This window comes from Rhinoderma darwinii, chromosome 11, assembly GCF_050947455.1.
Source record: "Rhinoderma darwinii isolate aRhiDar2 chromosome 11, aRhiDar2.hap1, whole genome shotgun sequence".
Classification (NCBI taxonomy): Eukaryota; Metazoa; Chordata; class Amphibia; order Anura; family Rhinodermatidae; genus Rhinoderma; species Rhinoderma darwinii.
This window is the reverse complement of record NC_134697.1, coordinates 43117318-43133334: the sequence shown is the minus strand read 5'-3', so window position 1 is coordinate 43133334 and position 16017 is coordinate 43117318. Positions and strand designations below refer to the sequence as shown.

The 16017-nt window shown below is 43.2% G+C and overlaps 1 protein-coding gene across 1 annotated transcript in view; it reads right to left on the bottom strand.

The window, feature by feature from the left end:
• IPMK (inositol polyphosphate multikinase) overlaps positions 1 to 8660 on the bottom strand; it is a 38914-nt gene extending 30254 nt beyond the window's left edge. Inside the window, exons 1-2 of the mRNA XM_075841188.1 lie at positions 8253 to 8660; positions 961 to 1046 (exon numbers count right to left, since the gene is read on the bottom strand). Coding sequence (XP_075697303.1) covers positions 961 to 1046; positions 8253 to 8424 — 258 coding nt within the window. The 5' untranslated portion in view covers positions 8425 to 8660. The remainder of the gene's footprint in view (positions 1 to 960; positions 1047 to 8252) is intronic.
• Positions 8661 to 16017: the final 7357 nt, after the last annotated feature.

The window sequence follows — 16017 nt, the reverse complement described above, 5'->3', positions numbered from 1 at the left end:
AAAAAAAAAAGAAAACGATAAAACCTAAAATTTGCAAGATGACGTCGAATAATTGCGCTGAATTTCCATTAATTGCCCAGCCCTAAGGAGAGCCGATCACAGCCAAAGATGCAGGGCCCTCAGTTGAGCACTGCTGCACCTTAGTTTAAGCGACGGTGGGGGTCTCAGCACGCGGACCCCCACCGTTTAAAAGTTTGGCTATGCCTCTATGACATTAAAACGTAACTGCACTTTCAATAAACTTTTAGATCAAGTGATTGGGGGGAAAAAAAATATTGCAGGCAAAGTTGTTGATTCCACACTAAGAGAGGGTAACTACCCATAGGGGGCACTAGAGGAACCATTTTCTGGAATGACTCTACAACCTTTCTTCCGTGCACACATACGCTGTTTACAGCATTCTCACAGGGGATGTCACAATGTCTGTTAGAACATTACAACACCCCCTGTGAGTATGCCATTCACCAACTACAGACTGACATAAATGGAGCCAGTATTCTGCTGATGGTACCTGTAGAGAAGCAGTGAAAAACAGCATTTCCCCACAACTGCCTTACTCTTTTATTGGAAACAGTCGGAGTAGGGAGAAAATTTTGCTAAACTTATACAACAAATCTCGAGCTTTAACTAGAGCTTTACTTCAAACAGCAAGAATAAAAGTTTTGCTCAGCAATGTTTTATTAATAGCATTTTCTTTGAATAATCTGTTTTCGATAAAAGTGTCCTATGATAATAAGCTGATCACAGGTTGTAACTGTCAGACGTTATCTGTGGGGGAAAATAATGCATTACATAATGCTCATTGAATTCAATGGGCTATCCATGCAATGCCGGATTTTCCAAAGGAAGAGACAAACATAAATTAACTTAGAATTCCCTAGTAGGGGGTTCTAAAACAGGTTTCCTAAATCAGACAATCGCTTTAATAAAACAAAATGTAGAAAAAAAATATTACTATACCATGTTATAAAAGTCCAGTTCTCTTGGTCCACGTGGTGGTGGCTGTAATTGCTTTAGGACCGTCCCATCAGGGTGTTGTAGTATGCCTGAAAGTAACGCAACATTATAAAAGTGTTCAGATCGTTCCAACAGATTCTAAGATAAAAATAAACTTCAAAATACTGCAAAAGCAGACGACATTAAAGAGGCTCTGTCACCAGATTTTGCAGCCCCTATCTGCTATTGCAGCAGATAGGCGCTGCAATGTAGATTACAGTAACATTTTTATTTTTTAAAAACGAGCATTTTTGGCCAAGTTATGACCATTTTTGTATTTATGCAAATGAGGCTTGCAAAAGTCCAACTGGGCGTGTTTAAAGTAAAAGTACAAGTGGGCGTGTATTATGTGCGTACATCGGGGCGTTTTTACTTCTTTTACTAGCTGGGCGTTCTGACGAGAAGTATCATCCACTTCTCTTCAGAACGCCCAGCTTCTGGCAGTGCACAGACACAGCGTGTTCTCGAGAGATCACGCTGTGTCGTCACTCACAGGTCCTGCATCGTGTCGGACGAGCAAGGACACATCGGCACCAGAGGCTACAGTTGATTCTGCAGCAGCATCAGCGTTTGCAGGTAAGTCGATGTAGCTACTTACCTGCAAACGCCGATGCTGCTGCAGAATCAACTGTAGCCTCTGGTGCCGACACGATGCAGGACCTGGGGCAGGAAGTGAGTGACGTCACAGCGTGATCTCCCGAGAACACGGCTGTGTCTGCACTGCCAGAAGCTAGGCGTTGTGAAGAGAAGTGGATGATACTTCTCGTCAGAACGCCCAGCTAGTAAAAGAAGTAAACACGCCCCGATGTACGCACATAATACACGCCCAGTTGTACTTTTACTGTAAACACGCCCAGTTGTACTTTTGCAAGCCTCATTTGCATAAATACAAAAATGGTCATAACTTGGCCAAAAATGCTCGTTTTTAAAAATAAAAACGTTACTGTAATCTACATTGCAGCGCCGATCTGCTGCAATAGCAGATAGGGGTTGCAAAATCTGGTGACAGAGCCTCTTTAAGGGGGAACCCAGTCATCATTTATATGACCATTCAGATGCAACCCATGGGGCCCTATTTACACACAACACCTTTTTCTTCTTCCACATTGCAGTTTTCCATAGAAAGAATTCTAGGAACTACTAGTCGACTGCACTATTGTTTCCGCCAAAAAAACGGAAACCTTATGGAACGGAGACAAACGGAAAACCTTAGGCAATGGAAGCATTACCATTGAAATCTATGGTAATGCGAACGGAAGCTATGGTTTTCGTTTACTTTTCCATTGATGGGTTCCGGAGACAGAAAAGGTCTGACGGAAACCATCAACAGAAACTGAACGCTGATGTGAACAGGCCCTAACAATTATCACTACGATAGTAACAGTTTACGTGTGCAGTATATATTTTTAACACATTTGTGGATAATAGATAAATTTTGCATGGCCACAGTTTCTGCATTTTTGAGAGTACAAGCTCTTGTTGATGTAGACGTATGTGGTATATATGGACGTTGCACACCATCTATTATTTTTACATTGTTTTTGTGTAAACCTCTGCTTGTATATGAGTTATAGGCGCAAATGTATTAATAATGCATTTAAAAAGAATTCCAGTTTGTCACAAAGCTACGTGAAGATTGACATGGCTATTAACTGCAATTGTCAGGTTTTCGGATTTCAGGAAATATATAGGGGTTTTAAGGCGAGTAATACCTTAAAACCAGATTTTTGGTCTCTTCAATTCTGGTGATCTTATGAGGATAAGTGCACATAGACATAGACATAAGTGGTATGTATGAACTCTGCTCATTTAGAACTCTTATTTTTAGGTTTTGTGGTGCATTTCATTTTCTGCTTGGATCCCATTTTTAGCCGCAAATATAAATCTTGACCATGTGCCAGGCGTCTACTATGAGCACACACACAAACATACATATATATAATGTATATGTATATGTATATACATATATACATACACACACACACACACGCACAGTAATCTACTTCCAGCATTTTTTTCTTTTAATGTTGATGATTATGGTAACAGTTAATGAACACCCAAAATTTAGACTCTCAGAAAATTAGAATATTATAGAAGCCCAATTCCAAAAATTATTTTTAATACCGAAACGTTGGCCTACTGAAATGTATGTACAGTATATGCACTCAATACTTGGTTGGGGCTCCTTTTGCATGAATTACTGCATCAATGCAGCATGGTTTGGAGGCGACCAGCCTGTGGCACTGCTGAGGTGTTATGGAAGCCCAGGTTGCTTTGATAGCAGCCTTCAGCTCGTGTTCCTCCTGACAATACCCTGTAGATTCTCTATGGGGTTCAGGTCAGGCGAGTTTGCTGGCCAATCAAGCGCAGTGATACTGTGGTTATTACACCAGGCATTGGTACTTTTGGCAGTGTGGGAAATGAAATCAGCATCTCCACCAAAAAGTCTCATGTGTTGCCTTCTGGCTGAAAGGGGCCAAGACGCAGACCCGGTCTACATTTCTCATAGGCATCAACAAATGTCATGCTATCTTTTTGCCCCAGATCGAAGCATCCGGAGCATTTTGGTTGGTGCAAAAGAATTTACTAGTTTGCGATATTAGAGCCCGTTTGGTGATAGAATATTTGTCACCAGGCAGGTTAGGTTTTCAGACATGGTAGAATTTTATGTGATGTCACAACTTTTTCCCCATAGGGAAACACTGAAGTTGCACGTGAATCGCAGTAATTTTACCATGAATTGTGGCCCAGCCAAATGTCACCATGAAGCCTTAGATCTATCGCAATGCGACTCCATTTATGTCATTCTTTTTGGCAGTTATATACATGCTATTAATGGGAAAAGATTTAGTCAATTCTAACCATGCAACATGTATGATACAAACAAGAGCTTGTAGAATGGGCATCTATACCCCCGATGTGCCCCACCCACGTTACATTGACTTTTCAATGATCACTGTGCATTTAAAAGCCCTAATAGTTATTTCTTCTTCACTATGCAGAATTCTTTGTCTGCACTCACATGACGGACTGAACAGAACAATTTGCACTCTGGGATTATTGAGCTTTCCAAGTCCAAACTTTCTCCAGAGAACACAGTGCAGAGTAATAAATTACTGACAAGTGACTCAGTTCTTTTTTTCTCTCTTTAATAAAACCAAAAACGGATAAAATTCAGATCAATTGATCCCTCAAATTGATAGGTTACAGACCTTTTTCTATAAACAGCACCACACTTGTCCACAGTCTATGTCTGGTTTTGCAGCTCAGTCCTATTCACTTGAAGGACTGCAATACCAGACATAGCACATGGACAAGTGTGGTGCTGTTTCTGTAAGGGTATGTTCACACGGCAGCGTCCGTAACGGCTGAAATGACAGGGCTGTTTTCAGGAGAAAGCCCCTTCATTTCAGCCGTAACGGCATGTTGCAGGCGCTTGAACGCCGCGTCCATTAGGGACGTAACTGGAGCTGGTTTTCCATGGAAAACGGCTCCATTTACGTCTGAAGAAGTGACATGACACTTCTTTGGCGCGGGCGTCTATTTACGCGCCGTCTTTTGACAGCGACACAGAAATATACGCCTCGTGTGAACAGACAAACGTCAGCCCATTGCTTTCAATGGGCAGAGGTTTGTCAAAGTTTTCAAGCCGTAATTTCGGACGTAATTCGGGGGGTTAAAACGCCCGAATTACGTCCGTAAATAGGCCGTGTGAACATACCCTAAGAAAGCAACATTGTTATAAGCCAGCTGAGAATCTGCATGGGAAATATGCCCTTGATGTATAATGCAATATTCAACAATAGAAGTAATTCCTATGGAGTCTTCGAGGGTAGTCGCGACAATGTCACTTAACTATCATGTACAGGCTGAGGCCTAGGGGGGGGGGGGTGACCAATATATAACTCCAAAGTGGTGAACGCAAGTCAATTAAAACGCTGTCCCAATCCTCCTGAAACTATTAGCAAAAGGCGGAATTTTCTTTTTTCTTTTTTGTCCCAGATTTCCTAAAAGAAAACAAACCCTAACCAATCAATCACTCGGCACCAATAAACCACACTGGAAGAAAGAAAGAAAAAATTATAATTTGTATTTATATATAATAAAAACAACAAATAATAAACCATACCATAACACACTTTAAATCTAAATTTTCTTAACTTGTCAAGGAGGTAACCAAAAACAGGAGAGTAAAGCATAAACCACTCAGCAAAAGTATAATGTGTACTGGGAAGGAAGTAAATGCAACATCAAGCACGTCAGCACTTTCTCAACTCAGCCTTGCACATACACAACAGGACACATGGTGATATTGAAAGCGTCGCGCAGCAGCACTCTCGCTTCTCCACACCTTGTGTAACCTTGCACTTTAGGACGCCTCTTTACCCAACAACTTTGCAAGGAAACCCTATGATGAACTTCTAGCAAGTTTCCACCGTGTAAAGCTTCACCGAGTGATTTGTCAGCAGCGCGGTCATGCATGTAGACTCCTAATGGTTCACAGTGCAAAGTTTAACCCGTAGTATAAACAATATTACACTAAAAGGTGCGGCAGCAAATAATCCTGCTCCGTCTGAGAAATATCCTGTTGTAAGCAATAAGGAGTACTACCAGAATAGCAGGTGGCAGCTAAGGGCACACAGTGCGCGTGCCCTACGTTTAACATAAACGCTGTGAAAATGTCCTGGCTAAAATATGTAAAACTTCTCTATAGATCCAATTCACCTGATGGAGGGCAAAAGAGTGTCCTAGGAACTGGCCGGAATGACAAACCCCTTCAGCTTTGAGAAGTCTCTACCAAGTGCCTTTCCATAGATCAAAATGACCAAACGCGGAAATCCAGTTTCAATAAAGTCATGGTAGAGTTAAAAAACAAAAGCCTGTAGAAAGGCACAAAAGCAGAGGCCACAGAGAAGGCTGTAATACTGTGACCTGCCGCTACACGTGTCGGCGATTCACAGTACGAACAGATACAGAATGAACGAGAAGCGGTGCTCGCATGACCGCCGCAGCCCCTTCAAAACAGCTGATCGGCAGAAGTCAGACACCCACCGATACCAGCGATCGATGGCCTATCCTGAGAATAGGCCATGAATTTCTTGCAGACCAGTAAAAGGTTTAAGTGATCTCCGTGAATAAGTTGTCCAGACAAGTCAGTGAAAAATTATAGGTGTAATGTTCACCATGGTAAAGCAAATTTGTCATCATACACTGCTGCCGTTCCACTATTAGCCTAAAAGGCACAAAAAAAACAAAATTTTGTAGTTTGGCTGATCGCTGTATTCTCTGAATGATTCGGACTCATAGTCATGAGTTCGCCGTATCCATGAGGAAAGTGCTCCTCCCGCCTCTCAACAGTGATTGATGGTTTCTGTGTATCTGGCCTATATAACGGAATTACAGGACACGTATTTACCGAATAATTTTTTACAAAAATAGCGGAGTCTTGCTGCGATTACAAAAATGAACTCATAACCGGTCTCTATACTATGCTGCGTAGGAGGAGGACAGATCCGCTTTAATTGAGAAATTCAGCGCAGCTACCGAACTATATCGGTTTCCATGGAAAAGTGGCAGAAAACTTTTATAAAAATAGTCGCACTAACAAACATGAAAATGCCATAACTACCTGAAAAGCGCCACAGGACGTGGTAAATATGGAAATTACACATGGCACCTCAAACTCCAATACCATGGACAGCGTTACCCTTGAGGCTAAACCAGTAAAAATTTACACTTATCACCGCAATGTAATCATTTAGGAATATAAATGGGTCACTTAATTTAGGATCTCCCCCGATGAGGAACAACTGCCCCAATCATCTCTGTTCATAAATGGCACCTAGCTAACAGTAAGGGCGGATTTACACGAGAGTGTGCGTTTTGCAAGCGCAAAAAAAAGTAGCGTTTTGCGTGCGCAAAAGGCACTTAACAGCTCCGTGTGTCATCCCCATATGGTGCGCGGCTGCGTTATTTTTGCGCAGCCGCCATCATTATGACACTGTTTGTATACAGAAAAGCACGTGGTGCTTTTGTTTTCATTCATAGTTTTTACTGCTGTTGCGCGAATCACGCGCGTCACACGGAAGTGCTTCCGTGTGCTGCGCGTGATTTTCACGCACCCATTGACTGCAATGGGTGCATGACGCGCGAGAAACGCACAAATATAGAACATGTCCTGTTTTACGCAGTGGACTCACGCTGCGTAAAAATCACTGACTGTCTGCACGGCCCCATAGAGTAACATAGTTCCGTGCAAGGCGCGTGAAAATCACGCGCGTTGCACGGACGTATTACACGATCGTCTAAATAAGCCCTTAGTTGTCCAGTTTGGATAATGCCATTTTGTTAGTGTTTTTCTATTGGCCAAAAGTGATCATGTTGTCATCACACTTCCATCAATTATCCCATCCCATCACTGACTTTTCGGCAAACTTTAACAAGATTTTGGCTTGGTAAACATCGAACCCCTTTTTACCAGGTGACATCATCAGAATTTTGACAACTTTGATTTACATCGTGTGTTTTTGTTTCAGGGTTATATTGTGTTGCAGCTCAAGAAAACCATTCCCCAAAATTGGGGTCTTTTCCAAAATAACCATTTAGGAATTAACACAACAACTTTCTAGAGGTGACTACAAATGATCAATTCTTATGTATAAACTTCCAATGGGGTGGAGAGTGGAAATGAACGGACATTCCTACAGCCTGGCTGAGCATGAATAGTAGTGACAGACAAGACCCCATTATGGGAATAGCAGGGATTAATTTACTATTATAGGAACGTTCATCACATCAAAACATCAGAGTGTAAATAGCAACTCACCCGCTCGCCGCAACATAGAATTATTATCGGGATATTAGTCGGACTGCGTGAAAAACCTAAAGGGGTCTTCCCAAATTCTACTGTTGTGATAGGTCAATAGGACGTGTCAGAAGCTGATGTGATTGGATCTGTCTGCTTGGCCCCCCACTGATCAGACTTATAACACATGATCCTATTGACATGTCATAATAATAATACAACAAAATAATAATAATAAATAACAAAATAATAAATGATGTTTAGGTCAAGCTATTTCCAATGTGGCAATCGTTACCTCCATATTACAAGTACCAAGACACAATCGCCATCCTAAATGAAATCACAGCAAAAAAAGTTGCCCCGTGTAAATAGCCCCTTACTACTATGCCCACAATAATCCAGTACGGAGTATGAATGAAGAGATTACAGGGAGGCTCAGCACAATACACACCAACTTTATCTTTGCCATACATATGGCCAGCCACCTGATGCGAGAGTGGGACGCAGCCATTCAGTAACTTGTGGTCCCCTCGTAGCAGCTCTTTCTCCCCGGGGGAATGATGATGGAGGTCCAGGCTGCCCGGTGCCAGGGGCTCATTGGCACTGTGCTGCTGGGTAGCCATCCTGCAGATAGGAGATGAGGTGCCCCTACACGAGGTGCCCAGGTGATAGGATGACTGTTCACCGGCCGCTCCCCATGTCCCTCAGCTCCAGCATGGCGAGCCCCCGGCTCAGGTACATAGACAGCAGCTTAGAGTGCGACAAGCGCCGCTGCTGGGCTCTGTACCTCCTGCGTCACCGCGTGACTTTTCTGGCAGCTTCGGGACCGCCCACTTCTCCTCTGCTGACGTCACGGACGCTCACACGTCGCGTTTGACTGTACAGAATACTCGGACGGGGACGTGGCCGCTCTGAAACGTCACGGGGGGTGTGTCCATCATGCAAATCACGGCTGTGGGCTTGGTACTGTTTGTTCCTGTGTTAACCCTTCTGGTTCCAGATCGTTATCGGTTCCCGAGTCAATAAGGGCAGGACTGGGTCTTATCAGCAGTTTATTAATATACAACTGAAGTGCAAGGGTCATGTTTATCTAGAAAACAGATAACAGACAACAATGTCTCCTGTAATGAGCAACATGTGCATGGCCGTAGTGTTACACATGATACCCAAGCTGGCCATAAAAATTACCTCACTATTGGCCAAAATCTTACAGGGGTTGTTGGGCATCGTGCACACGACCGTGCCTGTAATTACGACCCACGGCCGGCCATTATAAAGTATAGGAGCACGGTCCATAACATGAAAAAATCGGACATGTCCTATTTTTTTCGGCAGGTTTCTACGGCACAGACACCCTCCTGTAGACATACGGGAAGGTGTCCGTCGGCCATAGAAATTAATGGGCCCGTAATTACAGACCGTACAGTCTGTAATTACGGGCGATTTTACGGTCGTGTGCATGTGGCCGAGAGGTGTCACTCTGGTATGAACGGAAGACATATTTGTTTTTTGTAGTTGCTTTTTGTTGCTTTTATATTTCTCTTAATTCTGTATTTTTTCACTTTTTTTTAATGTAACTTGAGCATAAAACCATTTCTAATTTTTTCAAGCAATATAGTTCCTTAAGGTAGTTAACATAACAATAAATTAGAGGTCACACACAGCCCCCTTGTAAATAGCGCCACACAGCGCCCCCTGTAGATAGGGACAGCCCCCCTGTAGACGATGCCACACAACCCTCTATGGCAGACGGTGCCAAACAACCCTCCCTTGTAGATTGTGCCACACAGTCCCCCTTGTAGATGGTGCCACACAGCCCCCCGTTATAGATGGTGCCACACAGCCCTCCACTGTAGATGGTGCCACAGAGCCCTCTTTTGCTCCTTGTAGGTGGTGCCAAACAGCTCTCCCTTGTAGACGGTGCCACACAGCCCCCCCTTGCAGATGGTGCCACACAGCCCCCCCCCCCTGTAGAAAGAAATTGAAAAAGTTACCTAGCCTCGTTCTCTGCTCCGAGACCATTGTGCAGGCCGGCGTGATCCAGTGATGTCATCACGCCAGCGTGTGCTGGGACTCCATCTCAGCGTCTTATAGGCTGCAGGGCTAATATGGCCTGTACCCTAGTGATAGCAGAGCAGGGAGCTGCTCCGCTATAGTTTTCAATTTTATCTGCGTCCGCAGATAGAATTGAATGTGGCAGTCGCTAGCATCGGGGCTCCCCTCGGTGCTAGAAACGCCACTGAACATGAGGGGGGCCGTGCTGTCCGGCACATAAATGTAATTTGTTGGGCGGTGCGGGGACCCTGATAGGATGGGACGGCCGCAGAGCAGCCGTATCAAAACAGCAAATCGCAGCTCATGGGCGACCTGCAGCCACCAAGGATACAGGGCGTCTATCAGCAGCGATCAGCTGTTTTGATACAGCTGCTCTGCGGCACCCCCCCCCCCCCCTTCCCTACATCATAGTTGTGCCCTGTCTGCCCCCCCTAGCTACGCCCCTGGATAGATGGATAAATAGATAGATAATAAGTATCTGTTCACATCAGTGTTGCCCTTCTGTTGAGGGGTTCTGTCTGAGGTTTCAGTCGGGTTAACCCCTCAACGGAAAGGCAAACTGAAATCTAAGCTTCCGTTTCCCTCACCATTGATATCAATGGTGACGGAAACCTAGCTAATGGTTTCCGTCTGTCACCGTTGTGACAGGGTTCCATTGTTCTTGATGGAACCAATAGCGCAGTCAACTGCGCTATTGATTCCGTCAAAACGACGGAACCCGGTCAAAACGGTGACAGACGGAAACCATTAGCTAGGTTTCCGTCACCATTGAGTTCAATGGTGAGGGAAACGGAAGCTGAGGATTTCCTTTCCGTTAAGGGGTTAACCTGATGGAAACCTCCGAAGGAACCCCTCAACGGAACACAGACGGTGATATGAACACAGCGTAAGACACATGAGATTGACTGACGCTTAGAAGCACGGTGCACATAATCACATTAGTTGATAACCTGTTTAAAAAATACCAGTAAGGACTGGTTCCATCATCTTCTTCCCATCTCTCTCCGTTTCGCTAATAACTTGGAGTATTTGCTCTGATTACCTTGCACCACCTTATCTATAGATTCCATTGTTGCGCTCACTTCCTATCTTCGGAACTCCCTGTCTATCAATATTTTGCTTAATCAACAATTCCTGGATCTGTATTTATTTTATTTCTATTGAATCGTTAGGCTACATGTACACGTTGTGTATTTTGCTGCGGAAAATACGCTGCAAAAGCACAGGAAACTGCAAGAAATTTGTAAAATAACAAGCACCTGAAGGTTTTTTGATGCGTTTTTTTAATGCGTTTTTCAGTGCAGATTTATCGTTTTGCTGCGTAAATCACTGCGTTTTCATGCTGCGGGTTTTGCTGCGTATTTCTCCAGAACTAGAAAGATATAATTCGCAAGCGGAATCGCAAGATAAATTGACATGCTGTGGTTTAAAATATTACGCATTGCAGGTCAATTTACGTGCGGGAAAATACTGCAGCGTGTCCATGAGATTCCTTGGAATTTCATTGCCTATTTTGGTACTGTATTAACAAACCGCACATAATACACATCGTGTGCATTGACCCTTTATGCTGCCCTATCTGAAAGCAGCATAAAAAAGTGACAGGCATGCGGATTTCAGCGTGCTTCACTCATTAGATAATGTTAAGTAGTTCAGGAGTATTTAGATTTTATACTTATGGGGCGCAGTCAGCTCCAATAAGGAGAAAAGTGTCAATCAGCAGCTGGTGGGGTGGGTGAGCGTGAATATACAGTGAAGGAAATAAGTATTTGATCCCTTGCTGATTTTGTAAGTTTGCCCACTGTCAAAGACATGAACAGTCTAGAATTTTTAGGCTAGGTTAATTTTACCAGTGAGAGATAGATTATATAAAAAAAAAAAAAACAGAAAATCACATAGTCAAAATCATATATATTTATTTGCATTGTGCACAGAGAAATAAGTATTTGAACCCTTTGCAAACAAGACTTAATACTTGGTGGCAAAACCCTTGTTGGCAAGCACAGCAGTCAGACGTTTTTTGTAGTTGATGATGAGGTTTGCACGCATGTTAGATGGAATTTTGGCCCACTCCTCTTTGCAGATCATCTGTAAATCATTAAGATTTCGAGGCTGTCGCTTGGCAACTCAGATCTTCAGCTCCCTCCATAAGTTTTCGATGGGATTAAGGTCTGGAGACTGGCTAGGCCACTTCATGGCCTTAATGTGCTTCTTTTTGAGCCACTCCTTTGTTGCCTTGGCTGTATGTTTCGGGTCATTGTCGTGCTGGAAGACCCAGCCACGAGCCATTTTTAATGTCCTGGTGGAGGGAAGGAGGTTGTCACTCAGGATTTGACGGTACATGGCTCCATCCATTCTCCCATTGAGGCGGTGAAGTAGTCCTGTGCCCTTAGCAGAGAAACACCCCCAACACATAATGTTTCCACCTCCATGCTTGACAGTGGGGACGGTGTCATTGTAGCTGGCATATGGAGCATTACGTCGTGAATGAAATGTATGGTTGGCAAGGGAGGTATGTTGCGTTAAAGCGATGAGCAAAAGATGCCTAGGCAGCAAACTTGGCAGAGGTGCATCATAGCTGAAAGAAGCCTACATTGTGGTGTGGGCCAGATGAAAAAGACAGGTGAAATGAATGACTACAATCATAGAAGACATCAACTTGTTGTTTATTCTCTGAATGCACCTGATTAGTACTGTATTTACCTGTCTAGTATATGGCAGCACTATATAGTGTTCATCCCTCAATTTAGCAGTGCTCCAGGTGTTTTCAGAGTTTACTATCTCCCCTGCCAACTATCATATCTGCTGTTCTACAGCCAGTGCTGTTCGTGTAAGTTGTGCCCCGGGGCGTATGCACTTTCAGCTGTTTATTATGTTGTATTGTTTTTCATTACCGGTTGTGTGAACACTGTACCTATAAATATGATGTAGATTGTTAATATTTGTATACCTGTGACTGACTGAGGAAAGATTGCTGGGTGTGTGTACGCCAGAGCATGGAGCCACGCAACTCCTAGGGAGAGAGAAGTATAGTTGATATAAATATAGGTGTTTTGGTGCCATATTGGGAAAGAGTGTTCCTGAGGGAGGGAAGCTGGTTTAAAGAGGCTCTGTCACCAGATTATAAATGCCCTATCCCCCACATAATCTGATTGGCGCTGTAATGTAGATAAGAACAGTGGTTTTTATTTAGAAAAACGATCATTTTTGAGCAATTTTTGATTTATTCTAATTAGTTTCTTAGACAACTGGGTGTGTTTTTACTTTTTACCAAGTGGGCGTTGTACAGAGGAGTGTATGGCGCTGACCAATCAGTGACCAATCAGCGTCATACACTTCTCATTGTTCCAGCCCAGCATGACCCACATCACAGTGTGATTGTGCAGTGAAAGAAGCCGGGCTGGAACTATGAGAAGTGTATTACGTTGATTGGTCGCTGATTGGTCAGTGATTGGTCAGCATCATACACTCCTCTGTACAACGCCCAGTTGGTAAAAAGTAAAAACACGCCCAGTTGTCTATTAAGAAACTAATTAGCATAAATCTAAAATTGCTCATAACTTGCTCAAAATTGATCGTTTTTCAAAATAAAAACCACTGTTATCTACATTACAGCGCCGATCAGATTATGAGAGAGATAGGGCACTTATAATCTGTTGACAGAGCCTCTTTAAGAGAAGTTGCAGGTCATTCACTACGGAGAATGTGAGGCCTCGGACTGACCATATGTGGTAGGGTGGCTCTCAGACATAAACAAAGGATAATGGTCATCTATGTACAGAGTCTGCATCATCTGTCTTTTCATGGAAAGTTGGAACACACCATTTCTATTTAGGTGGCTAAAACATAACATGTAAAAAAGGCTAGTTTTTTCTAGTTTTTTAGCTTGTATACCATGAATAGACTGTTCAAAGACGCAAAGTCTGTCATGTACAGAATACAGGCTGGTGTATATGACACCTGTATTCTGCTGACAGAACCCGTACAGCAGTAATGTGGAAGCTAATTTTCCACAGACCTCAGCACTGCCACTTGTAAAGGGAACAATTCTGATAATGACATTAATGCAAATACCTAATAAAGTATTTAGAGTGGCACCAAACCAGGGCTTTACTTTAAATCTGCATCTTTCCAGCATTCCCTCCGAGCTGTAGACCAGACAAAGAATTGTATTCAGTGTGTTGTGCATTGGGGATGAATTTTTTGATCTTCATTAGCCAAATATAGCATTTTCAGCTTACAGCACATCCGGAGTTCGTCATGGTCTGCGTCTATCCCTTCTACATACTAGTGAACCAGAAATATCAGCAGATAATATCAGCATTTTAGCATTATAAGCATTTCTTGGAACGCCCATAGAAAACAGGCCAGCTGCTGAAATCGAGAGTAACTTTTTTGATGGCTTTGCTCCTTTATATCATGCAGGAAATAATAAAGTGATGGCTTCAGAATGGGTTTGTTAATTTTGTGTTCTCACCAGCCCAGTTGCTATTTTTTTCTTGTTCCTATTTAAGAATTCACAAGAGCTTAACACCCACATACTGCCACCGGCTCAGGAGCTTTGAGAGAGCTTCACATTTCCATCTGTCATCCACTGCACAGCATTGAATGGATTTTTTTCTGCTATCTGCCCACCGCGCTGTTCAAGACAGTATTATGTGGTTCACTGTGAAAGGCCAATATATATAAATGATAGGCTTCTTTATATTAAATGGCAAATATGTTAGGTAAGAGAACCCAAGTTACAATGTAGAGCAGATCATACATAATGTGATATCTTGGCTCGAAACAATGATTGGGCTGATGGTACTGTGTAACTATTTCCTTTTGTGGTGGCGATGAGGTTCCCCTAAACTACATTACCCCATACCAAATATTCACACAAACATTTGGGATGTATGTCACATATAATTTGGGTGAGCTGACTGATCGTGGCACTCCACAGGCTGTGCTGGGGTATACCTAGCTCTAGCTCGTCCAACTCTCCACAGTCACACACACCTGGCTTGGCTGCCGACTGAGTCAGCAGTGTCCACCGCAGCTCCACTGGCTCTTTGGGACAAATGTTGTTTATACTTGACCAACTTCTAAGGCTGCCAGGGCCAGTCCGACTAAGGATACAATAAATAGTCTACACTGCAGTGATAAGCAAACATTGTTTGCCGGTCGTGGCCCAGAAGACTTCATACCTGTTGTTTACTCACCATGGTCCATGTGTCTAAAGGGTCCCTTCCCCTCCCTGCTACCTCACAAATGGTAGTTTCCGAGCATTCCAACTACTATTGTTCCGTACAAAACACCCCCACACAACAACCATATGGCCAGTGCCATTTTCCTCCTTGCCTTCCTATGCAAATACTCCTGCGCCCCCCATAAAATCCATTTTTGGAACTACATAGCTTAGTGCGGGCATTGATAGGCTAATTGTCACTCCAAAATGCTTGAAGATTTCCAACATGGAAAAACGGATGCCATTATATGATCATTCTCTTTTTCTCATTGAAAAGGGTAGGAACCGACACTGTTTTAGCACCAATGGAAAACCTACAGGTACCTGAGAGTCGTGAGATTTCTCAGCCACCATAAGCAACAAGATTTAATGCATGGGACTCTTCAAGGACAAAAAAAACAAAAAAATACAAGGCTGTGTCACTGAGGAGTTTTGAGCAACAAAATGCTACTTTGTAGATACAAAATCTGGCTAAAGTCGTAAAACCCTTACAAATGTTTAAAGAGGATTAGTCCTAATATTCTTTATTGCAATCTATAAAGAAACCCCTTTCAATGGAAAAGCATTTTGGCAAATATTCTACTCTTAGGCCCTTTTCACACTGCGTTTACAGTCTCTGTGTGTTGCATATGCCAGGATAAGCTCCCGACAGATATGTTAAACGTATACGCCAAATACGTTAAACAGAGGCTATGATGGATGCTTAACAGTGGCATCCATCACCCATAGACTATTATAGGATACGTTTAATGGATACGTCATGAACTCTCATTATCTTTTCATGACGTATATGTTAAATGGATGCCATAATAGCCTATATGTGACAGGCAAGTATTAGGCGGGATTCACACGACCGGGTCGCGTCCGAGCCCGAGTGCCGGCCGGTAAAATCAGCCATTCTGCCCGGCCGGTTTGCATAAAGTTATGCATC